This window comes from Podarcis erhardii (genome assembly GCF_964252035.2).
Source record: "Podarcis erhardii genome assembly, chromosome: 1".
NCBI lineage: Eukaryota > Metazoa > Chordata > Lepidosauria > Squamata > Lacertidae > Podarcis > Podarcis erhardii.
The window spans coordinates 87075286-87100741 of record NC_138497.1 but is presented as its reverse complement, the minus strand read 5'-3'; the positions used below and the strand labels follow the sequence as shown (position 1 = coordinate 87100741).

Genomic DNA, 25456 nt, shown 5'->3' with positions numbered 1-25456 from the left:
CTCTCTCTGCAAAACTAAGGATCTATTTGACATTGGTCCTACTGGTACAGGTGAGTCTCCAAGGTAGTCCCATTTCTTTCTGAAGTGGCAGTGTGTTTGACCCAGTACATGCACCTGCCAGGAGTGGTTATTTCTGCCTAAAATATTATAAATTAAGATCTTGGTCACAAATATATGTGAATGCTCCTTATGAAAAACAGTGTTTGCAACAAATGTATAAGCATTTTCACGATTTGTGTGTAACAGAAAGAAAAATGAGCATTTATTATGAGAAAGATGGCCGGACAAATGCAGACAAACAGGAAGCATGTTACTCAAGATCCCCCAGAGAGTCGCTGACAGATCTGGGAACCAAACCCAGATCTTTCACCAGCATCCCGGGCCTTAGCCACAGGTTTTCCTCCTCCCACAGCTTTGCAGTGGAAAGATGGTAAATAAATACACACAGAGCCATAAAAGCATTTGTGATTCTCTTAGAAGTGGGCAGTCTATGGCTCCACAGCAAAGCCCATAGGTGGAACAGGCAAAGTGACAAAGGGATTTGGGGCTAAAGGAATTATTATAACCACACAACTGGACTCCAGCACCCCCAGGGCAGAGAGTCTTCACTCCAGTGCTTTGGGTTAAACAATTTCCTGGACGTCACTCATGTGCTTGACTCATCTCTGCCTTTGCAACTGAGTAATTAACCAGCCCAAATGTTACACTGATAAAACCTCAATCCCACGGTCCAGCATCTAAAGTTGGGGGGCAGATCATAAACAGAGATGTATTAGTTAAAATGAGCTCTGAATTTTCAGCATCTTGGTACAAATTCAAAGGCATTTGATGGCGTTCCTTACAGCTCCACCATCTTAAATTTAAGGGAGAACCTTGGGGCATTTCTGAGAGTCACCTTAAACTTTGTAAAGTAGCAATTGATACTCGTTCTAGCATCAATGTCTGAAATGGCTCCTCCATGACAAAATGTTTGACTGCAAGTTCTGCCAGGTCCCTTTCTTAACAAGATGTCCCACAGAAATATATTTGAGTTGTGGGATGTAAACACAGGAGCAGTCAATGACAACATTCCTAGAGTGTACATGTTAGAACATGGGGAGGGATGTCTGTCCAGCAAGCAGGTAAACTTCCTGGGGACGGACTTCCTCCACATGTGACCAGAGGTGGGTGTGGCCTCACCTGTGCAGGTAATGATAAAAGCACAGGGCAGGCAGCCACTCTCTCTCTTGCCTCTTGCCTCTTGCCTCTTGCCTCTCTGCCATCTTCATCTTCTGAAGGAGCAACATGCCCTCTTGGCTCCCAGCCAAGAGAGGACCGTACTATCTTGCTACAAGATAGATTCTAACTGCATGTAACCTTTTTAAGCCTGCCTACCTTCTGGGATCATATTGTGAACAGAACGTGAGTAAACTCTTTTATACTTTTATAAAGACTGTGTCGTGTCTTGTATTTTAAGAGGGAACAAAGGGGAAATTACCAGAGTAATTATTATAGAGGTTCTAGCGAACCTGTGCAAGCGTTACCGTTGCGAACTTAAAGGGGAATGTCTATAAACTCTGCTGATATTTTGGGAACTTGTTAGTACAAGTTGGATAAGGATATAATTAGTCAATATATCCTCTCCTGCACCCCAGAACATTCCCACAAAGGGTTATTGGCCCCAGTATTGCATATTTCTGCGTATTTTTGAAGGATTGCGTTGGATTGTGATTTTGAGTTGAGTAGTATTTTTCTGAGTTAACTTCCTGGTAAGCACATGGTCCTTTGTTCCATTGTGCAGTGGGGATTAAGCACCCCCCCCTTCCCTCAGAGTTCACAGTGACCCAAGGCAGTGAAGAATTGTTTTGTATTTTGAGATTTTTGAGATTTTGATTTTGAAATTTTGAGAAATTTTGAAATTTTGAAGAATTTTCAAATTTTTGGATTTTAAGATGGCTAGAGCAGCTTTTGATAGTGATGCAAAGCTAGGAATACCTGTGCTGAATGAACACAATTTCATACACTGGAAGCAGCGCTTGATAGCATGTTTAGATTATAAGCACATTTTGGAAGCTTTAAACCCTCAACCTACGGGATCGTCTGAGGAAGCTTTAGCCAAGATAAGTGCTTGGAAACGCATGAACAGCGAAGCTAGACACATAATTTTGAGTGGACTTCGTGATGAGCAGCTATCATTAATAAATAGTACAGATGATGCATCTCAAATCTTAAGAGATATTGAGCGCGTGTATGGAGAATCTAGCATAAACTGCTTCAGAAACTTGGTGTGTAAATTAACCAGAGTGAGGATGAATTCAAAAGAGGAATTCACAGAGCACATCAACAAGTTTACTGAGATTATTCAAAGAATTGATTTGACTCCCAAAGCTTTTGATGAAGATACAAAGATAGCATTTTTGTTATCATCACTTGGACCACGCTTTAGCGCATTTGTAAGTTTGATGGATCATAGACAAGGTCTGACTTTTAAAGACTTGATTGGTTATTTAAAAGAAGAATGCAGAGATAGAGCTGAATCTCCAGTGAGAAATGCTAGAAGCAAAGACAGTAGTTATGCATCTAGGCAATGTACAAAGTCCAAAGAGATGCCTAAGAAAGTGATTTGTTTCAATTGTAACAAAGAAGGACACATTGCAAAGAATTGCAGGGCTCCTAAAGCCAAGAAACCCCACCCCTTTGAGCCAAAAGGAGAAAAGAAGGGGAAATGTGAATGCACATGGCTACTGCAAGAAAGGAATTTAACTGTCCAGAATCGTGAGAATAGACGTAATAAATGGATAATTGATTCAGGTGCCAGCTCACATTTTTCATATAAAAGGGACTATTTTAATGAGATAAATGATGAAGAAGGATCTGAAATTGAAATTGCAGATGGGAACATTGTTAAAGCAAAAGGTGCAGGTTCCATGAGTCTGAAATGCAATATAAACAATGAATGCATTGAGAACACAATCTCTAGAGTTTTGTATGTACCAGAGCTGAGCTGCAATTTAATCAGCGTGTCCACATTGGACAAGAAAGGTTTCCAGATCACATTTGGAAATGGAGAATGCAAAGTGACTAGAAATGGCAAAGTGTTTGCTCAAGCAAAGCTAATCAATGGTGTATATGAGCTTGATGTTTCAGAGAATCAGTCTGCAAAAGTGGCACATTCCAGCCAGAAGGATGAAGCAGATCTGGACCTGTGGCACAGAAGGCTTGGACATAGAGACACCAACGTCATTCTGGATCTACAGAAAAGAGATCTTGTAAGAGGTTTGCAGGTAAAGCAGAGCAACAAAGCTCCAGCAAAGTGCATAAGCTGTATTACTGAGAAGGCTGTAAAACCTTCATTTCCACGTTGTGCAGAACAAAGAAGCAACAAAGTGCTTGACATAGTGCACACTGACATATGTGGACCCATGAGTGTTCCCTCACTGGGAAAGAATAGATATATTTTAATATTTCTGGATGACTTTTCAAGATTTTGTGTTGTATATTTCCTCAAAGAGAAGAGTGAGACAGTGGACAAGCTCCAGGAATACATTGCCATGGTCAAGAACAAATTCCAGAGAGCTCCAACTGTGTTAATGAGCGACAATGGAGGTGAGTACTGCTCAAATGAAATGCAGGCTCTCCTGGCCAAGGAAGGAATTGCACACGTAACCACAATTCCTTACACTCCACAGCAGAATGCCATAGCTGAGAGAAAGTTTAGGTCCATTATGGACATGACAAGGTGCATGCTAAAGGATGCATGTTTGCCACAGAAGCTGTGGGCCGAAGGAGTGTACACATCGGTCTATTTGCAGAATAGACTGCCAACTAAAGGTGCAGAGCGCACACCATTTGAACTTTGGCATGGGAAAGCTCCCAATCTGTCGCACATACGTGTGTTTGGAAGTCCGTGTTATTTCCACGTGCCCAAGGAACACAGACACAAGCTTGACTCCAGGGCAAAAGCAGGTATCCTGGTGGGATACGCCTCTGGAGGCAAAGGATATAGAATTATGGACTTACAAACTGGTAAGACAAATGCATACCATGCGGTTTATTTTGATGAATATGGAAAAGTAGACACTAAGAACACTGTTGTGGATTCTTCTGATGAGTCAGAAAGGACTCAAGAATTTGTATATTTCCCTTTTGAGACCCCACAAAGTACTAATCTGCCTTCGAGTGTTACAGCACCCCCTACAGGCGACACAGAGGACCAGAACCCTGGCAGCACCAGAGACGAAGATGAGGACTCAGATGGGGACATGCCTGCGTTGGAGGAGGATGAGGAAGCTGATGCGGTCCCAGAACCAGAGGTCAGACGCTCGTCCAGAACCAACAAAGGTGTCCCACCATTACGGTTGTCCTACTTTGCAGGGTCGGCGTTTCCACAGGAACCTTCCACTTGGGAAGAGATACAGGAGATGCCAGCTGCAGAAGCCAGTCTCTGGAGGAAGGCCGCGCAGGAGGAGATGGATGCACTGCATCAGAACAAGACCTGGACACTCACTGAGCTGCCTCCCGGTAAGAAGGCCATTGGCAGTAAATGGGTTTTCAAGGTTAAGAAGGGGTCAGAAGGAGAAGTGCAGCGCTACAAAGCTAGACTTGTAGCACAGGGATTTTCACAGCGTTTTGGTGAAGACTATGATGAAGTTTTTGCACCAACCGTGAGGTACAGCAGCGTAAGAATGCTTTTAAGCATTGCAGCCTCCAAGAAAATGAGAGTGAAACACATAGACATTGCAACCGCTTTTCTACATGGGCAGATTTCTGAGGAAATTTATATGAAACAGCCTAAAGGTTTTGTGAAACCACATGAGGCACATTTAGTGTGCAAACTGCAGAAAGGACTTTATGGACTTAAACAGGCTGCTAGAGCCTGGAACCAGAAGTTGCATAAAATGCTGACGCAACTTGGGTACAAGCAAGGCGACGCTGACAAGTGCTTGTACAGTAAATCAAATAATGGACAATTCTCATATATCTTAGCTTTTGTTGATGACCTGATTATTGCCACAGCAAGTGAGAAAGACTATACACAGATAGTAAAACACCTTAGCAAAGAGGTGGAGGTCAAGGAGCTAGGAGATGTCCAGTACTACCTCGGGATCCAGGTGGAAAGAGAAGAGGACGGCTCATTTCTTCTCAGCCAAAGACAGAAGATCCACGAGCTAATTGAGCACATGCAGATGCAAGACGCACATCCAGTTGCTACACCGATGGCTACTGACTTCCTGAAGAATCAGCAGGATTCGAAGCAGTTGCCAGACAACAATGACTACAGGTCGGCGATTGGTAAACTTTTGTATTTAGTTACCACATGTAGACCTGACTTAGCTAATGCTGTGGGGATTCTTAGCAGAAAAGTGAATTCTCCCACTGAGCATGATTGGGCAGGTGTAAAGAGGGTGGTGCGATATTTGAAGGGTACCATGAATTGTAAATTAAGGTTACCAGCCGTCAGAGACCCTAAGTTGGTTGGGTATACTGATGCGGATTGGGCTGGGGATAATGCTGATTATAAATCAACAAGTGGTCATGTTTTCATGTTTGGTGATGGACCTGTTTCATGGGGCAGTTATAAACAGAGCTGTGTAGCATTATCTTCCACAGAATCAGAATACGTTGCAGCAACAGAAGCCTGCAGAGAGATCGCCTGGCTTGATCAACTCATAAAGGACTTTGGGTTGGTGAGAAAAGGGCCTGTCAGCTTGCTAGAGGACAATCAAAGTTGCCTGAAGCTGACGCAGAGTGAGAAGTTCCTGGCCAGAACAAAACACATTGGGGTTAAGTACCACTACATACGCCAGATGATCCAGGATGGACTTGTGGAACTATCCTACTGCAGCACCCAAGAGATGACTGCTGACATCCTGACGAAACCCCTACCAAGAGAGAGTTTCCAGAATCTACGTGTCAAGCTGGGACTCTGGGTGGTTGAATAAAGTTGTTTATGTTTTGTATAATGTTGTATTGCCTGAGAAGGGGTATGTGGGATGTAAACACAGGAGCAGTCAATGACAACATTCCTAGAGTGTACATGTTAGAACATGGGGAGGGATGTCTGTCCAGCAAGCAGGTAAACTTCCTGGGGACGGACTTCCTCCACATGTGACCAGAGGTGGGTGTGGCCTCACCTGTGCAGGTAATGATAAAAGCACAGGGCAGGCAGCCACTCTCTCTCTTGCCTCTTGCCTCTTGCCTCTTGCCTCTCTGCCATCTTCATCTTCTGAAGGAGCAACATGCCCTCTTGGCTCCCAGCCAAGAGAGGACCGTACTATCTTGCTACAAGATAGATTCTAACTGCATGTAACCTTTTTAAGCCTGCCTACCTTCTGGGATCATATTGTGAACAGAACGTGAGTAAACTCTTTTATACTTTTATAAAGACTGTGTCGTGTCTTGTATTTTAAGAGGGAACAAAGGGGAAATTACCAGAGTAATTATTATAGAGGTTCTAGCGAACCTGTGCAAGCGTTACCGTTGCGAACTTAAAGGGGAATGTCTATAAACTCTGCTGATATTTTGGGAACTTGTTAGTACAAGTTGGATAAGGATATAATTAGTCAATATATCCTCTCCTGCACCCCAGAACATTCCCACATGAGTAAGATGAGAATCTAAGGTCAAGGAGCAACATGAGGCATACTAAGAAGTAAGCCTCACAGAGTTCAGTGGTATTCCTGTAAGTGAAGACAGGATTGCCACATTAGCATCTCTGGGTTTCCCCCTAAGGTATGAAGCTAGGCTCTCTGTCTGTGGGAGACAAGGGTAGCCTTTAGAAGAGATGGTCATGCCTCCATGATTCCCACTCCCGAATCTGGTGCTGTCATCTGCTGTATCTTATTACATTACCATGACGCAACAGGCCAAACTACCCTCCGTCATACCCCATCCTGCCTTCTCCACCTGTGTAAAAGGTATCCATGTGGCTCCACATTTTTTTCTGATAATCACTAGGTCAACTGGGTAGGTGCAATAGATACATAGATATGCAAGCCAGTGATATGCTCACATGTTGCGATTCAAACAGCCCAGCTTTCCCTTTTATCTTGAACTCCCTGCTCCAAAGCCCATCACACAAGATAAGCTCTCACACAAACACACATGCGCTGTCCCAAGACATTTTGCTACTTGTGGTGAAGCACAAGATGGCACCATGCCACTTACTTCAACACTGACAATGGGATGGCATCTTAAACCACACCTGAGGGCAGGAGGCTGCCTCAGGAAATCGCTTGTTGCACAGCCCACCCAGCTTTGTTTTCCAACAGAGAATAATGCACAGGGGGGAGTGCAGTCACTGTCCCCACACCCCACACCCCAGCATCAGAGGCTATGTCCATGCTATACCTTTAAGTCACATTCTTTCCCTCAAATAATCTCAGGCACTGTAGTTTCTTAAGGGTTGCTGGGACTTGTAACTCTGGGGAGATTAAACTACACTGCCCAGAATTATTTGAAGCAAAGGATGTGGCAGAAATATGTATTAAAAGTATAGTGTTTATACAGCTCAAGGCCTCGCTCTGCCTAATGGTGTGGCCTGCACACTCTTTCTCTCATCTTCTGTCTCAGCAAGTTTAGGCCTTTGGAAACATGGTCCTGAAATGCCACAAAGTAAGCTAGCAACTCCAAGATTCTGTTAAGTATTTAGTGTAAAGCTGGGTTGACAAAAGACTTTATATTTTAGCTTGTTCTAGGAGGTCTGATTTTATCTTCCTTTTATGCAAAGGCTTGTAAAATTTTTGTCTTCCTGAAGTTAACAGAGAAGCAATCCTTGTACAAGGACAAGATGGCAGTGGGAATAGTTTACAAGTCCTAAAATATATACAGAGAGGTTTTTCTTTTTAAGAAGAACCCAGAATTGTTTTGGAAAGAAGCCTCAGGGGTGGTTTTGCTCATTTGCACCTTCATGATTGTTAAGAACATTAGAAAGTACTTTCTTAACTGCTTCATCCACACACCAGGTTCCAACAACAAGGAGCTCATGTAGAGAGGCAATGGGTGAGGGGATAATCAGGACCACATGTGCCCACAGCAATGGAAAATTAATGGGTGTACAGGAAGCCCACTGTCCACCCTAAACAGTAGGGATGATCCCTCAGTTTCTTAAGCTAATAGAATCACAGACCAGGTAGGATCCAGAACTGGCTCAAGACGTATCACTGCCTAAGGCAAAGGACAAGATTGTACCACCACCCCCACCCCCCACTCCAGAAACAAAAATTGGCAAGAGTTTTATTTCAACACTTGGAGATGGGACAGCATCCTCCCGGGGCAGCAGGCTGCTCTAGAGGACACAGGAGAGGCTTCCAGACCTACACTGCTCCAACATCTTGCCACTGCTCCCCACTGCCTGACATTACTGCCTGACGCAGCCACCTTGCTTTGCCTAATGTTAGGACCAGCTCTGGTGGGATGAGAAAAGTGCTCATGTTTTTCCTTACAGTTGACTATAGTTCCTTCTAGGGGGTCACGGGGCCTTATTTTGCTGACATTGCAGACTGTTGCACTATGCCAGGGATGGCCAGCTTCTCTATTCTCAGGGGCCATGCTACACTCCAGACAGTGTTCTGGAGGCCAGAAGTATATTTTGACACACATAGCCTGACCCCTTCCTGGGTGGTAGGTCGGGCTTTACAATTGGGCCTCACAGCTATGGAGCATGCACACACATCCAGGCATGGCTGAGGCATTGCATATGAAGCCCTCAAAAAGGTGTAACATTAAAACACAGCTTCAAATAGCTGTCTCACACACAAAAATTGAACACAATTTTCTTTTCTTTCCGTGGAAACAGTGGGCAAAATGTGTGCCATGCCTTTATCTGCCACAGACCAGATAAATTTGCTTCTTGTGTTGCATCTGCCTGTGAGTCAGCAATTGGCTAAATAAACCAATAAACTCATGTCATCTAGATTACAAAATGCCAGAAGCACAGACCAAGAGGGGGCTATAAGAGAAGGAATACATTCATTAAACCAAAATCTATGTGGTTCAAACGATTTGACATGATTCTATTGGGGGGGGGATGACTGTTGGGAGGATTCAGATTGGAGGGTGTTCAGGATCCATTGGCAAGGGAGAAGAGGAAAGTGAGGCTTTGTCTAGACTGAAAAATTCTATGCTTTTAAAATACTTGTTTCACTAGATCAGAGATCTGGTGTAGTGCAGTGGCTAAGACAATGAGTTGTGAATCCTTGGTTTGAAATTTGCCTTTCCTGTGTCTTCTTGACAGCCTTAGGTAGATCTCTCTCTCTCTCAATCTACCCATCTACAACCTGGAGATAATAATACTGACTGCTATATTGATGTGGTAAGGATACACTACCACCAAAATCCATAGAGCAAGGCTGTGCAAGCTGTGGCCCTCCAGATGGTTGGACTGCAACTCCCATCAGCCCCAGCCAGCATGGCCAATAGTCAGGGATGATGGAAGTTGTAGTCCAGCAACATCTGGAGGGCTGCAGGTTTCCTCGCCCCTACCACTGAACATTATAATATAGATGCGTTCTCAGCATACGCATCAGTGAGTATAATACTTCCCGTATGTGGTAGGGGGGTTAAATTATGGGACTCACCCCTGCCAGACACAGTGATGGCCACTGACTGGGATGGCTAAAAGATAGACAAGGCTATAACTAGCTGCTAGCCACAATGGCCCTGCTCTGTCTTCACAGTCGGAGGCAGTGATGCTTCTGAATGCCGGTTGCTGGGAATCACAGGTGGGCAGAGTGCAGCTGCATTCATGTCCAGCTTGCAGACTTCTCACAGTCATCTGGCTGGCCACTATGAGAGCAGTACACTAGACTTGGTGGGCCATTGGCCTGATCTAACAGGCACAAAGGGGTGAGCTCCCGCTGTCCCAGCTTCTGCCAACCTAGCAGTTGGAAAGCACACCAGTGCAAGTAGATAAGTATGTACCGCTGCGGCAGGAAGGTAAAAGGTGTTTCCATGTGCTCTGGCTTCCAGCACGGTGTTCTGTTACACCAGAAGCGGTTTAGTCATGCTGGCCACATGACCCGAAAAGTTGTCTGTGGACAAACGCTGGATCCCTCGGCCTGAAGCGAAATAAGTGTCACACCCTATAGTTGCCTTTGACAGGACTTAACCATCCAAGGGTCCTTTATGTTTACCTTTTTTATTGGGGGGTAGGAGCAGTTTTGAACTGGTTTTTTTTAATATGCTACATTAAATGGCAGTTTGGGCACAAGCAAGAATGCCTAAAATGAGAATCTCTATCGGTGACTGTTTACAATGGTACTCTCTCCAATTCCAGTCATTGGGGAACAACAATGGGAGGTTATGGCCCTCGTGTCTGCTGGAGTAGACAGGCCTTTCGTTTGATTCAACAGGGTTGTTCTTAATGGTGATTGAGCAGTCTGGATCATCCTCAGCCAGCAATTGTGAATTTCCTGGCAGTTCCCTTCCTTCTGCCTTGCATTTTGTGGGTGTAGGTGGTGTGTGTGAGAGAGAATTCTCTCTCCCAAGATGGCTGTCCCAAGATAGCTTTTAAAGTTGGTTGTGCTACAGACTCAGTACTCTGCTACAGAATCAATGGCTGACTTGAACAAGTCTTCTCTGTGTCAGTATTCCCACCTGTAAAATGGGTTGCTGCTGTCTAAAGGGTCTTTGAAATGCTTAACCTTTTGCTGGATATAAACATTATATATGGGACTTCATTGTAATTGCATTCAGCGGCTGCGTTTCACTTGCAAGGAGAACAGGTTCTGGAGTTTACCTACTTAGGATTGGGAAGGACCATGCCTTAGTGGTAGAGCACATGTTTTGCATGTAGAATATCCTGGATCTCCAGTTTGTAGGAGCTACCACCTTTACCCCAGGTAGGCAATACTAGGCCTTGTATAAGGAAGCTTCCACTGCTCCTACTCCTACAGTTAGACTAAATGCATCTCCCCTCCTTCAGCATTAACCTATTGCTCATTGCTACGTACTCGAAACTACCGTTTTTAAACAAAATCCCTTTAGACAAGCAGTTAAGTGAGAGTCCTTCTGTTCCCAAAGAGGACCCAGCACTGTCCAATGAGGCTTCAAGGGGAGGGACATAACAGAAGAAGGCGTGGCTTAACAAATCCTACACAGCTGGCCTGCTTCAGAACCTGGAATGATACTCTTTGCCACCCATTGCCTCTTTTGCTGCCCCCTGCTGGCTACTGATAAATTCTGTATAGATGCTTCCTTCCTCTATTCAAATCATGTCCCTGTAAAGAAGGACTTCAGAGACTGTGGGCCCCTTTCGGGATCCAGAGCGCAGCCTCCTGGGACAATCCTGTGGCTATTAAATCTCAGTCTGCATTCCCACAAGCCCCAGTGCTGACTGTCCAAGGCGTTAATCTCTGCAGCTATACGATCCATTATTACTCAGATCAAGGGGTCGGTTTCCTTTGCCAAGTTGTCTGTGGTGGGAATAAGTACATCTTGTCAGATCTGAGATGACGCAATTAGGGTTTTCTTGTCCCCCAAGGAGCATGATAATGTCAAAACCACTGGATGAGATCAATCATATATTGTGCCCAGAGTCCACAGTAACCGTGGCCAAGCTTTTTACGAGTGATTAGATTACTCCAGGAAAAGCCAGATCCTGAGGAACTGAGCACCTTTCCATTTCTTTACACCAACAGAGAGTCTGGCGGAGAGTGTGAAGGTTCATACACTTTTCTCCACTAAAATCTGATAGAGCTAAATGAAATATATTCCTAATACATTTGTTTTGTGTCTCACACCCCACAACCCGAAGGACAGCACACCAGAGAGTCAGCTGAACTAGATGGACTAATGGTCTAGTTCAGTATGTTAAGAATCCAGAGTCTTCTGGATCAGACCAATGGCTCATCTCACAGTGGCCAACCAGATGCAGGTGGGGAGCCCACAATAAAGCCCGGAGCACATCAACACTCTCCCTTCTTGCAGTTTCCAGCAACTGGTATTCGGAAGTGTTGCTGCCTCTGACAGTGGAGTGTTCAGCTTAGTGTATTAAGGTTATCAGGTAAGATTCTGATTTGAATGCTAGGACTGTTCAAAGTTAGGTTGCCTGGCACAAGATGCAGCCCATCTTGACACTTGCACCACTACTGTGGAAGTCCCTCCTTGGAGAAGCTTAGCAGAGCTGCTCACCTATGATCTTCAGGAAACAAGTGAAGACCATTTTAACTCAGTGAGCATATTTTAATTTTTAAAATGTATCCAGCTCTCTTACTGTCAGTGGCGTAGCGTGGGTTGTCAGCACCCGGGGCAAGGCAAGTAATTTGCGCCCCCTAACCCGTGGATTTGCCCTAACCCCAAATGTTGCGCCCGGTGTGGCCGGCCCCCCCTGCACCCCCCACACTACGCCACTGCTTACTGTTTCTTTTTGTTGAGAGATGTTATGGCTGCTTTGACTTCATAGTATGATAACAGCTACTTGGCTTGTTTTTTTGAAGGTGTACAACTATTATTATTATTACTATTATTATTAATTGCTGTATATTTCCCTCATTTCATCATTAGTGCTTTTTCATGTCAAACTGGTGGGGTGCAAATTTAATCTATAATCAAACAGCATTATTTTACATGGTTACATACCCCACAGGGCCACTTTTACCAGAAGCTACATTGAAAGGCCCAGCCCTATGGGGGAAGTAGTCATATCCACATTAGGAGGTGGGTGTCAGTGCAAAGCCCAAAATGGCTACCACTGAATTCATTTTTTTGGATTTTTTTTTAAAAACTAGGAGAGAGTTTGTTATTTGGATTTTCTGCTGCAGATACAGAAACGTATTGGGCTATTTCTGACTAAGTGCCTATGGTCTTGCCAGGGACTGCAGTTTTTGTTTTACGCAGTTCTGCATCTGAGTCACCTCTGGAAAACGGAAATAAATCAGAGGCAGAAACAATCTCAGGGGTTGTGGTCCCAGGAGTACCCTACAGTGTGAACTAGGGATAGGAAATCTGTGTCCCCACCAGATGTTGCTGAACCACAACTCCCATCATCCCTGACTATTGGCCATGCTACCTGCAGCTGATGGGAGCTGGAGTTCCAAGAACATTTGAAGGGCCACAGCTTCTCCATCCCTAGTTTAAGCAGTTCCTCAAGAGGGCAAGTTTCCATAGGTCCCAGTGAGTGGCTGCTGCCCACACATACTTCTCACTAAGCGTGGGGACCCACTCTACAGCTCACCCGCTCTCCGCTACACAGCCACAGGTGCTCTATCTGTTGCAGGCATCACAGTGTGCTTTACTTCACCAAAGTGAAAAGCTTGCACTGAATCAATCAATAGCATAACACCAAGGTTGTGAGCCGTTTAGGCTGTTAATAATACAGTAATAATTAGGGCTTTTTGCCCTTCTAAGAGAACAAGGGAGGTGTTCATGGTGAGTTTCAGCACCTATTTTTCTAGAAAAATAGCACTAATAATAATAATAATAAACCTGTGTTGCAATGTAACTTTAATTATTCACTAAGAAAATCTCAGTTCTGAGGCCTGGATAAAATTAAACAACATAGGAAGCTGCCTTATACTGAGTTAGTCAACAGGTCTGTCTAACTCAGTATTGTCTATGCTCATTGGCAGCAGGGTTTCAGACAGGTATCTCTTCCAGTCCTGCTTGGAGATGCCACTTACTGAACCTGCAACACTCTGGAAGCAAAGCAGTTGCTCTGCCACTGAGCTATGGCCCGTCCCCTACTTAGGTATTTGATTCTTTGGAGCAATTCCTTCCACTAATCATAGCAAGGGCAAATATTTAGTAAGGGTGTAAGGGACATTCGGCCCTTCAGATGTTGCTGAACTATAACTCCCATCAGCCCTAACAATCACTGCCAACAGCCAGGGATGATGGGAATGGTTGTTTAGCAACATCTAACTGACCAAAGGTTCAACACACCTGTTTTCTAGATGGGCAAACACTGGACCTCATCTCTGGACCAATTCTTTTGAGCGTTCACCCAATGTTACCTACACGTTACCCATGTTAAAAACCTTTCATCACATTCTTCTTAACTAGAAAGCTGGTGTTTCTTTCACACATCTTGGGGGGTCTTGGGGTGCTGAACTGAATTCAGCATGCAGCTGCCTTTGTTTGCATTGTCCAGGAGCAGGACACACACAGACACAGCGCTGTCAGTACACTCCCAGCACTAACTGCTGCTCGCCTCTTCCTTGCAACAGGAGCACACCAACACCGATAAGCCAAAGCTAAAGTGCTAAGACCTATCCGTTCTCTTGGATCGATTTAGCCTTCCTGATCAAGAACTGAAGTCGACAAGCATAGCCTGGACAGACTCTTTGTGCAATGTGTTTTTGCATCCAGGCTTGTTTTCTTCACTGTTTTGCAGCTGGGTTATTTTTTAAAATTAATTTTAAACAAAAGCCAAGAAGAAGCCAACCCATGCTGAACCTCTGCCCTCCTCTGCATTATCCCCTTAAGCTTCCAGCTCGATCTCTGCCAATACACACAAGACGGTCACAGTTTCTCCTTCCAGATGAGTCTCCAGCTCTCTTTTGCCATCCAAGATCCCAACTGCTTTAATCCTGAGCATCCTGGTCAAGTTCCAGCTCTGGGTCTTTTGCATCCTTGCTTGTAGCTGTCCATTCCACTCTCCCCTGTCTTCAGCTGCCAAAATGTTCCTGCAACCAACAACAACTACAACCCCAGGCCTAGCTCCATCACTGTCAGAATTCGGGGGGGGGGGGGAATGAGCAAAAGAAAGCACTTAGGAGTGTAAATGTATGTGTTAAAATAGCAAACATTTTGGTATGAGAGAGGAAAGGGGGGACATGGCAAGGATGGAACAAAAATGTCTAGAAATGGTCTGCAGCAGAACGCCACACTTGTCACTCAGTGGGAGAAAGAGTAGCTCCAGGGAGTTAGCAATTGTGCCTAGTTTTGACATGCATTGAGTATTCATGCAATACTCCCAGCTCCTTCCCTGCTGCAACTCCTCCTGATGTTACTGGTGCCAAAAGAGAAATCCCAGTGTGATCCTCCTGGTGTGTATTAAATTTAATATCAATTCACAAATCTCCACAGCAGGGGTTCTCAAACCTTTGGTGTCGTGATCCTGCCTAAGTCAAGAAAACAACGGTCCAGGCCTCCCCCGAGTGCAACAAAGGCCTTCTCACGAGATGGCCACTGTGCAGAGACAGCTCAAAGAGGCAGGGCAAGCTCTTTGGTGTGTACCAGCAGCAGGCACCAGGCAAGAAAACTGGGCCCTCTACATGTTGCTTGCTTGTTTCCCGTGCTGTCCTAGGATGCTGCTGGGGGTGTCTGGTGGCATGTCTTGGGAATTGGCTGAGCTATGAGGCAAAGCAGTAGTAGCTGGGGTGTCCTTAAGAGGAGCTCATGTGGGAGACAAAGAAATATGGCAGACCAGCTCCAGTTGTTGTTATTTTAGAGGGTCTTGGCAAGAGGCCCTTTGTGCCCATCCCTTCCCATTCTTGTCCTCCCTCAGGGCTCCTTCTGGAGAGCACCTGTCCTAATGCTGCCTTGACATGACAGTGGCAAGCACTCTTCAAGTGGCTTTAAACGATACTTGCTACTGTCATAGCAGCGTGACAGCGATCCTTCACTCTCTGGGGCAAGCTCTCCCACAATGCCTCACTCTGAAGGAAGGCCCATTCCTTGGAAAGCAGCATTGAGCTTGCCAGGGTTGCTGCTGGAGGAGGAGGACATGATGGAAGGAGATGGCAGCATGGTCTGTCCACCCATCTCAGGCAGTATAATGTATTGTACCAGTCCTGTGAAAGTCAGTCCTTTCTTAGTGCATTGGCTCAGTAGCTGTCCAACAATGCCAGCTTCTGACACTAGCCTTGATAAGGAGGCACTATCCACTAGGACTCCTGTGTAGGCCCGACTGAAATGACTAAGAGCTGCACAAGATGCACTCTGGTGCAGCTCCTATTCATTTCAATGGGCTTGAACAGGATAAGGTCTCCTGTGGATTGTTTCCCATGTTATTTAAAGGGGAAGGATGGTGCCATTTGTATTTTCTAATGCAGGTGCCAAAACATATTGAGCCAGCCATAGGAGGTGTTGAGTGGGTACACTCCAGCCCACTGTCTGGAGCAGCTACTGTGTGGATGTGAATGGCTTCCTTGCAAGATCAACATTGCAGGAAGAAGCAGCCCTTAGACGCTAGAACAATAGTCTTCCACCTTTGGTCTCTAGGAGTTGTTGGACTAAAAAACCCATCATCCCCAACAACCATAGCTAATGGTCAGTGGTGACTGGAGTTGTGGGGCTCCACTGCTCTAAAGGATAATCTTTAATCTTTTCAGACCTAGGACCCACCCTTAACTCAAACATGCATTTGGGGACTCATTTACTTATTTTTTTTGTAGAACTGCGGCTGTTGTGACCCACCTTAGATCAGGCCATGATCTGATTTTGGGTTCCGACCCACCAGTTGAAGACCAGTAGAGAATGCAAAGGCAAGCACCCCAAATAAAGGAGTTTGCTCCTAAACTTAGCCTGGGATCAAGAAAGGCAGAAGCAAACAGAAGCACCCACTATGGGGGAACAAGGGATTCAAAGGGCAAGCAAATAAACCCTACCCTTGCTCAGTAGCCCCAGTGCTAAGGGAAAGGTGCATCTCCCACCTAAAGGGGACACCAAACTGTTGATTCTCTATGCAGAAAAGCCATCTATTGCTGTAATTTTAAAACCAAGCTCTTTTCTCTTGCTGCAGCAAACTCAAGCAAGGTGCACCTCTGGAAGAGAAAAACTGGGGCACGAACTGGCAGAACTGGGGATCAAATGAGTGAATGAGGACTTCGGCCCTAGGTCCTATGGGTGAAGGATCACTTGGTATTTCTGCTTTCATGCTGGCTGCCAAGGTCTGAAGACCAGGAACAATTCTCTGATTGAGAGGGTTAGGTTGTCCCTCTGCTTTGACTTCTCTTTGACTATGACTGCACAAAAGTCTGATTTTATGTATATGAACATACGTGCAAGGACCTTTTTGATCATTTTAGGTTCACCATACTTGCCTAGATATTTTTCAGTAGAATGCAATTAGTATTTGTCTGTGCACAGCTGCTGAAGCTCCTGTTTATTTGGTGAGAACTCACACACATACATAGCAAAAAAGGTGCCACCATTGGTCATCTGTCGATGGCTGCAACATCAAGTAATTTGCGCATGTGAATAGGTCGTCCAAAATTAACTGCTGATGAGCAGAACTTTCATATGGCTTGGCATCACCTCAAACCCAGTGCTTTTCAATGAAGTCATTTCACATTTTAAGTGACCAGCCTCTAAGTTTTGGATACATGCATACATTAACAGGAACATAGGATGCTACCTTATACCAAATCATACTGTTGGTCCATTTAGCTCAGTGTTGTCTACATGGACTGACAGTAGCTCTCAAGATTTCAGATGGGAGATGCCCTCCCCTACTTGGAGATGTTTGAGATTGAACCTGGGGCAGTCTACAGGCAAAGCAGAAGCTCCAGCACAGAGCTACCACCCTTACCCCATATAGGAGAACCAAGCCTATGTGTGGCAAGCACACCTGCAAGTCAAGCCTACTTCTTCAGGACCTGCAAAGACACATGCATGGAGAGATCAGGAGATGGTAGTTGTAGCCCCTGTACACAAGAAGAGCTATGCTAGATCAGGCCAATGGCATGTCGAGTCCAGCATCCTGGTCTCACAGTGGCCAACCAGATACCTGCGGGAAACCTACAAGCAAAAGCACCCTTCCCTCCTGTGATTAAAGAGACCCAGTTCCCCTATCATTCACACCAGTAAAAGCTCAGTAAAAGGTGACAACTGGCTTGGGCTTTCAGCTAGATAAATGGCCCTGGGTTCCTCTGGAGGAGATGCTTATGATGGAGCAATTGTTGGTTGGTGATGCATGGGACTGAACCTGGGACCTTCTGCATGCCAAGCAGATCCCACCCTTTTACTCTAAAAGCCTTCAAAACTTGTTAAGGGTCCATATCTCATGGGTTAAAGCTCCTCCAACTTCTGAAGGCTCCAGGAAGGAGCTGGCTGAGACAACCAGGCAATGAAGGAAGGAAACAAGTTCCCTCAGGAAAAGAGGTGTGAAAGGGAGGCAGGGAAAGGGTTATCCTTTCAGGGCTTGATTTTGGAGGTCAGGCAAGTGTGACAACGTCGAGATGAATCACCTTAGCTAATGAATTATGTCCCGGATTGCATGGAAGGAAGCGAGCCTGGAAAGCACTTAAAAAGGGATCAGGACAGGTTGGGTGAAATTCTTAATAGATTTAAATAGGTCATGTTTCGACAGATACCTGGGCTTTTCCGAGGCTGGGTCCCAGCTCCGGGCTCGTTCGTGTAATGAACCCCCCTTCGCCTCCCCCTTCCCTCTGTCTCCCTGGCTTACCTCCCCCGCACACTTAGATGAAGGCCCCACACAACAAGGGGGGGCAGAACCGGGGGTGGGCGTTCTCCGAGTCACCTTGCGTTTTCCTTGCTCCTGTCTTTTTAATTAAAGTTGACTTACTGGAGGGGGAGGGAAAGGCAAAGTGCCCCCCGCCCGCCTCTCCAGAAGGATCCGGAGGCTTTTCGACAAGGGGTCGGTCTCCTCGCCTTCGACATCCAGCCAGCCACCCACCCCGCCGCGCTCCTTCCCTGCTTGCCTTCTCCAGGAATGTAGCCCGAGGACAACTCAGCGCTCGCCGGGCGTCTGCTGCCCCATCCCAACAGGAGCGACTCGCGTTTACCTGAAGATCCCTGGGGACTTGGACGGGGCGGGGAAAGCAGACGAGGGTCGGGCTGCAGAAAGAAGGGGCGCCCCAAGCTGGAGGGCTTTTCGGTGGGACTCGAAGGGAGAGAGATTCGGAAAAGTGAAGAGGTGGGTGGGAACGAGACAGCTCTGTGGAGATCCGTCAATGTTCTAAGATCTCAAGCTAAGGCAGAGAAATCTTTTGGGAGGGGAGGCGCTCTCTGAGGTCTCTGGGAATACCTGCATATACCGTAACTTCAATTCAGTTGGGTTCTTGAGGGAGGTCTCTCTGTCCTCCTCACACTATAAAGTTTCTGAAGCCCAGAGTACTACTGATTCCATGGGACCCTGTGGAACTTGAGGAGTGGTGGTGGAGTCTGCTCCTTAAGACCCTGTGCATCTATAGAGCTGAGATACTGCCTGCCCCGTCGCGGATTCTCACATCCAACACGACCTCTCTACAAGCAGCCCCAGTTTGAAAGCCAGTTCTGGCCAAAGATCGCGTTCCCCACGGGATTCGTAAACACCTCTCCTCTTCGGACATCCCAGCTCCCCAGAACTGCCCCCGCAGCCCTCCGAGCCTCTCCAGTCTAGAATCGGTTCGTGGGGCTGACTGCTGCCCCGACGGCACTCCTCTGGGGCTCTCTCCCTGCGCGAGTGCAGCGCGCAGAGCAAACAGCCCTCCCTTGGCCCGCGTTCCATCTTCTCCTCGTTCTTCTCCTTCCCCTTTGGAGAGCCCCTTCCTTCCCGGGACTCGCCCTCGGGGCGCTGCGGCTCAGCTACTCACCACCACAGCCCGATGATGTTGGCCGGGCAGAGCAGGATGAAGAAAAGCCCCAGCTGGGTCCGGGACGGGGGCAGCATCCTGGGTGGGGGCAGGCAGCAACGCGGAGCTGGAAGGCGGCCGGCAGTTCCAGCGCCGGTCCCTTCTCCAGCGCGGCGCACCGTGCGCCCTCGGAGGCGCAGCGAGACCCGGAGCGAGAGCGCACAGGGCGAGCGGGCTCCGGCGAGCGGCTGCTCCTCAGCCCCGTCCCGGGCGGAGGAGGAGAGCCAGGCTGGGAGGGAGGGACAGACGGACGAGGCTGCTTCCCCCTGACAGGCAAAGCGGAGCGCGGGGAGGGGACGGCGAAAGACAGAGAGAGGGAGAGGGCGGAGGGGGAGGGGGCTGAGTGAGTGCCAAGCGGCGCATTCCGAGCGCACCGATTGCCATCTCCCTCCGGCAGCCCGGACAGAGGGACCGGGCCGGGGAGGCAGGGGGAGGCGGAAGGGAAGCGCTCCAAAGGAGCCGACCCTGAGAAAAGGCAGGGTTCGCTTACCCACCAGTCCTGCTAAGGCCATTTACTTAGCCTGGCACAAACTGCTCGCCGAGTGCCCTCACCGAGATCCCAGATTCCGGTCAGGGTTTTAAAGCTGCCTCCTGGGGTTCTGCTAGCAAAGCGGCTGATTGTACCCCGTCGGGGCTCCTTCTGGGGTTGCTTTCGTCTGAATGCTAAAAATAAAACCCTAGGCCATTGTAGTGCCCGTGGCGAGGGGGGCGGGGAGCAAGCGCCCAGCTGCTCTCTCTAGTTAGGCCCCCAAAGGCTTTCTTTCCTCTCATTTTGGAAGCAAGGGCTCGGTTTCTATTCTTCTTTGTCATATGTATTCTATCAACAACAACAACACTGTTTCACTTTATATTCCACTCATTCAGCTTAAGCTCTGGATTCAACCCAGACATTTCACTCAAGTACTAGCATGAGCCTCTGAGCATGTGTAGAATGCCCATCATATAACCATCAACACCCACCCACACCCACACACCCTTCAATAAATACATACACATGAGAGAGACAAAGAACTGTTCGGGAATAAAACAAGCTTTGGAGATAGTCTTGACATCTCCACCCTGTGAAAGCAGTATTTTCTTCTATGTAATATCAGGATTGTTTAACAACAGAGTTGGCTCCGGACAAAACCTAAAAGAAGTGGCACAATCCCTACTCACAGGTTTTGCAATCCACAAAAGCCTGCAATCAGTTTTACATATTCAGCATACTGGGATCCAGGTTTGACACAACCTTGCCTAGTCAGGCTATTCTACCTTTCTTCCCCAGGCTGCCAAAGCTGCACTTCACCATCTCTGTATAGCATCTGTCATGGTCAGCCAAGCTGGCCTCTGTATTTTTAAACGCATGGAGATGTTGCTCTCAGCCTGGCAGTCGAACATTTCTAACAGGCTAGACCATATCTAGGCCTGATACCAGAAAGAAATGCCCAGACTGTGCAGGTGTCGCAGAGAGAATTGGCAGTAAATCACACCGTTCAAAGTTGGAGTTAACTCTTTATTAGCAAAAACACGATCTTCACAGACTTGGCTGAGTGTCAGGCCTAATGAGCACAGCAGCTCATACCCGGTAGGTCTTGCCCCATGAATCAGTTGCCGAGACTGAAAGCCCCCTCCTCTCTAGGGCTTTTCCCAAGCAATTGGAGACTGCACCTGCATACAGCTGGTCACTGCTCTGACTGTTTCAGCCTTCTTCTGGTTTTGGGAGACAGTGTGTGTGTGTGTGTGTGTGTGAGGGGAGTTTGTCGCAGCAGGAGGGAGCGACACCCATGACTCTTCACCAGCCTGACTCATCTCTGCCCCTTGGTCTCCCTCCTCCCACTTCAGCTTCTGCCTCTGATTCTGGACTTCCCTCTGCCACAGACTCTCCCAGCTCACTAAGCCCTGTTACCCCTTCAGCTTCCGACACCTCTTCTTCCCAGTCTTCTCACTCTAACCACTCATCGTCATCCCACCACCAATTCCCAGGCTCTGAGCCTTTTTCCCTAGGTGGCTCCCCAGCTGGTTCCTTCCACCATTCCTCTGCATCCACCCAGTCCATGACCACAGGTGTGCATGGACATCAGAAGTTGCCCACGTGCGTCAATGTGCCTGTCATGGCCTCTTATTGCACCTGTGAAAGGTCTCAGTAAATATCCATGCATGAGAGACTTTTGCTCTCTCTGCTCAGTCCCTGTTTAAACTGCCTTGGCCTCTGCTACAAACACCACATGGCAGCCAATTTGTGTTATGCCACAATCCCAAGGCAGCCATGTTGTGACTGGCCCCCATGACACTTTTTCAAAATTCCAGATGTATCCACTAGCCCAAAAAGCTTGGTGCCCCTGCTGTAGATCCTCCCAGAATCTCTTATGCTTTGTGTTATAAGGAAGTGCAGGTGAGCTAGTGTACCACAGCAGTCAAGGGCACCAGCTATGAGCCAAATTACCACCCGCCCGCATAACTCTTCTAGGCCTCTTGCTCACTTGGTAGGCATGGGCCAGCTTCACCCTTTGATCTGTACTATGTGGGTGATAATACCTGCCCAGTCTGTCCACTGCTCTAAAGATTGTTGAACCGTGTTGCATGAAGTGCTTTATTTATTCCTGTTGTTAAAAAACGTATATCCTACCCAATTTTCAAAAGAAACTCAAGACAGCTAGCAAAACCAACATCACAATCATGTTAAAATATCTAACAATCCCCATGCCAACCCCAATCGTAAGATGAAAATATTCACATCAAAAACCAAATCCACAAAAACAAATTCCAGTGTGCTTTGAGCACTTAGAACAATAATAAAAATACTTTTTCTTTCCCAAGAACAGTGTTAGGATTTGGAGTACTCTGATTCTGAAAGCATTTTTATTATTAAAAACATATCAAAAGACCTTCTGCAGCGCACAAGGGTACAGTATCCTGAGGAGGCAGTGCTGCCTACAACATAAGTTCTTTACAAACAAAAAGCATAAAGAGAAGTACTGTAGATAAATTCCTGTTGCTGGGTGCATGATACTAAATAGGAAATTTACTCCTGCATGTAACTTCCCCCAAAGGGATTGTAGTTTGTACAGTGTGCTGGGAATTGTAGTTCTGTGAGGGGGTAAACTAGAGTTTCCAGGATTCTGTGGGGGAAGTTGTGAGCTTTAAATGTATGCAGCCACACAACTGTGGAACAGTAGACTGAAATCCTCTGCATACTTATCGATGTGAACACTGAGGGACTTACTTCTGAGTAAATGCATAGGATTGCATTGTGAGGCTGTAGTCCTATACTCTTACATGTGAACAAATCTTACTGAACAATGGCACTTACCTCTCTGAGTAAACATGCAGAACTCAGACTGCAGGACTTTGCAGCAAGATCTTAAGATGATTGGAGATCACTGTTCACAAGCACTGCCTGCAACACAGATCACCACTGTGCCCATTTTACAGAGGGACATAAAGGGAGCCTCCAGACATTCATCTGCCTTGATGGAAGAGCTGGCAAACTGAACTCCTGTCTCCCAGGCTCAAGCCCCAGTTTGCAATGTACGGGTATTTGTCAATCAACTCATCTACATTTGTCTCCTTTGAAGTTTTCCCGCCTTGGCATAAAAAGCAAGGGAGAGGGAAACTATGCATGAGTCATATGAAATGAAACCCTTCTTGGTGACAAAATTTTATGACTGAAGGATGATTGCTTTGCTTTTGTTTTCCCTTTTCTTTTTAAAGAGCTCCAGCTCTTTCTATAAATAAACAGAATTTCTTCCACGCTGGATATTATTTCCTCAGCAGCATTCCTCCTCCAGGTCCCCAAACCTGGCTTCATTAAAACAAAAACCAGATCAAATTGGGAGGAGGCAGGAAGACACACTTTGCCTGTCATTCTTTCCCTTCTTTCTTCTTCCCCTTTCCTTTTCTCGCCTCTTACTTTAGCCACAGACTCCCTCATGGGCATCGGTGCCCCATTGGTACAAACGGGGGGGGAGGACGGGGGACCCCTCAAAACGAACCCCCAATGATAAACGATCCTGTGGACGGGGCGGAGCGAGCCTGGACTCCTTGGTGTTAGTACAACGGGGGCAGGAAGGCTGGGGCTGTCCATGAGGGCAGGCCTCAGAAAGGGCGAGGAAGGAGAGCAGGCGCTTCGAGCCGCCTAGGCCCAACCCCGACGAGAACTCTTCCCCGCGCCCTCCTCCCGCGCTGCTGCCTGCGCCACGCCCCCCTCCCGTTTTAGCCAAGGGGCCAGCGGGGCAGGTGAAGCCCCTTTATCTGATTTCCTAACCGCCCAAAAATCCCTTTGATGCCCCTTGTCCCGGGGAGTTCAAAGCGGGAAGAAAGCGAAACTCTGTTTGACGCAGCAGCAGGTGCGTCCAACGGCAAATCTCCATTCATCATCGCGGCTGCGTTGGGGTGGGAGGACCGCGGGGCGGGGGCGAAAGCAGACAGGCCGGCTGGCGGGCCCGTGCAAGAGCCCTTTGCCTTGCAGCCCGGGACACATACACACACGCACACAGAGCGAGAGCGCGAGAGCGCTACAGACACCCACAGACACCCCCACCCCTAGGTGCGGAGTGTCCGGATCCCACCAGCATCGCCTCGAGAGCCACCACCCGCGGTCAGAAATGCCATTCGTTATCATTGTTTTTATTGTTGGGTTGGAAGGATTCGAGCGCGATTATTGCATGATGATGTGGTCGGAGGCATAGCTGGATAGTTCAATCAGTAGCATAGGAGCCAACTCCTAGGAGCCGAGGAGTCTTCGCCCTCCCCCAATAAAATATTTGAGGGGGCTGCCCCACCACACGTTGATGGGCATTGCCATTCAAATAGTGTGCGTATATGATCCATTGTGCGGGGCAGGGCTTACCCCCTCCCCCACGATGTTTTATTTAAATTGGCAACCCGATCAATCTCTTAATCTCAGGGCCGTGGGTTGAGCTCCACGTTGGGCAAAAGATTCTTGCATTGTAGGGGGTAGGACTAGATGTCCCTTGGGGTCCCTTCCAACTCTACAGTTCTAGGATTCTCGTCCCCCTCAACCCCCCTCAACGCACACATGTTCAATTTTTTGCACATAAGAGAGAACTCTCTGAGAGCTGGTGACTTGCCCAAGGCCATCCAAGAAGAGCTGGATGTGAGCCGGGGACTCAACAAGGCTTAGCCCAGGAAAACAAACTCTTTTGGAATACCAGAACTTTCAACTCCAGATCGACTTGTCACCCCCCAGGCTACGGGGCGGGGCTTGTAGGGCGAAAGGCGTGGCCTAGGCGGTGCAGCGCTGCTCAGACATTTTAACAGGCTATGGACCCCGGCCAGATTGGTGTTTTGTTGCGAGCGGTAGCAATGTGCCATAGTTGGTGGATTTATTCCTGTTCCACGATGCTTCCCCAATGCTGCCTCATTAATGCTGCCTGGAGAAGCAGTGTAGTACAAGAGAAGCAGAACAATCCCCGGCCCCGACATTTGTGGTATAAAAAGTTGGGAAATTTCAGAAGGTTAGTGGATACACACTGATGGGAAATGGTGGTGTGGCCACTCCAAACCTTTTGAAGGTGCAAATATTATTGAAAGGGGGATCACGTATCATTTTCCTGGTAGCCTCATGAGCTCAAACAATCATACATTGCAATGAAAAAGATGGGGGGGGGCTTCTGATTACATTGGGAGGGGCAGCTCCACGATTAGACAAACAGAGGTGGTTGCCTCAGCCAGGCTAGCCAGCTTTTTTTGAGTGTCATGAAAGAACCAAAGATTTGTTTGTCATTTTATGTATTGTTATTACTGAATTTTTAATTCCTCAGAAAAATGCTTCTGGGATTTTCTGAGGTATCAAAACAACTTGGCTGACCTAGGCTACTTTATGCACCTTGACATGGACAGGGGTGTTTGCTACAGCACCTGAGGCAGTAAAAGGTCTTGGGTTGTCCCTGTTTCGGACACCAAGAAAAAGACCGACACAAAAGTGCAAAAAGGTAGACTGCCTCCCAAAATACATT

At 47.1% G+C, this 25456-nt stretch overlaps 1 protein-coding gene across 4 annotated transcripts in view; it reads right to left on the bottom strand.

The window, feature by feature from the left end:
* WNT6 (Wnt family member 6) overlaps nt 1-23601 on the bottom strand; it is a gene marked incomplete at its 5' end in the record, with an annotated part of 50381 nt that extends 26780 nt beyond the window's left edge. For 2 of the 4 annotated variants that reach the window (XM_081876917.1, XM_081876916.1), the window contains one exon: nt 22789-23601. Coding sequence is in view for 2 of the 4 variants with exons in the window: in XM_081876916.1 (XP_081733042.1) it covers nt 22789-22804 (16 nt within the window). Of the gene's footprint in view, nt 1-19457; nt 20009-22788 lie in introns of those variants that run through there. The other 2 variants (XM_081876915.1, XM_081876918.1) reach the window with 2 other exon arrangements.
* Nucleotides 23602-25456: the final 1855 nt, after the last annotated feature.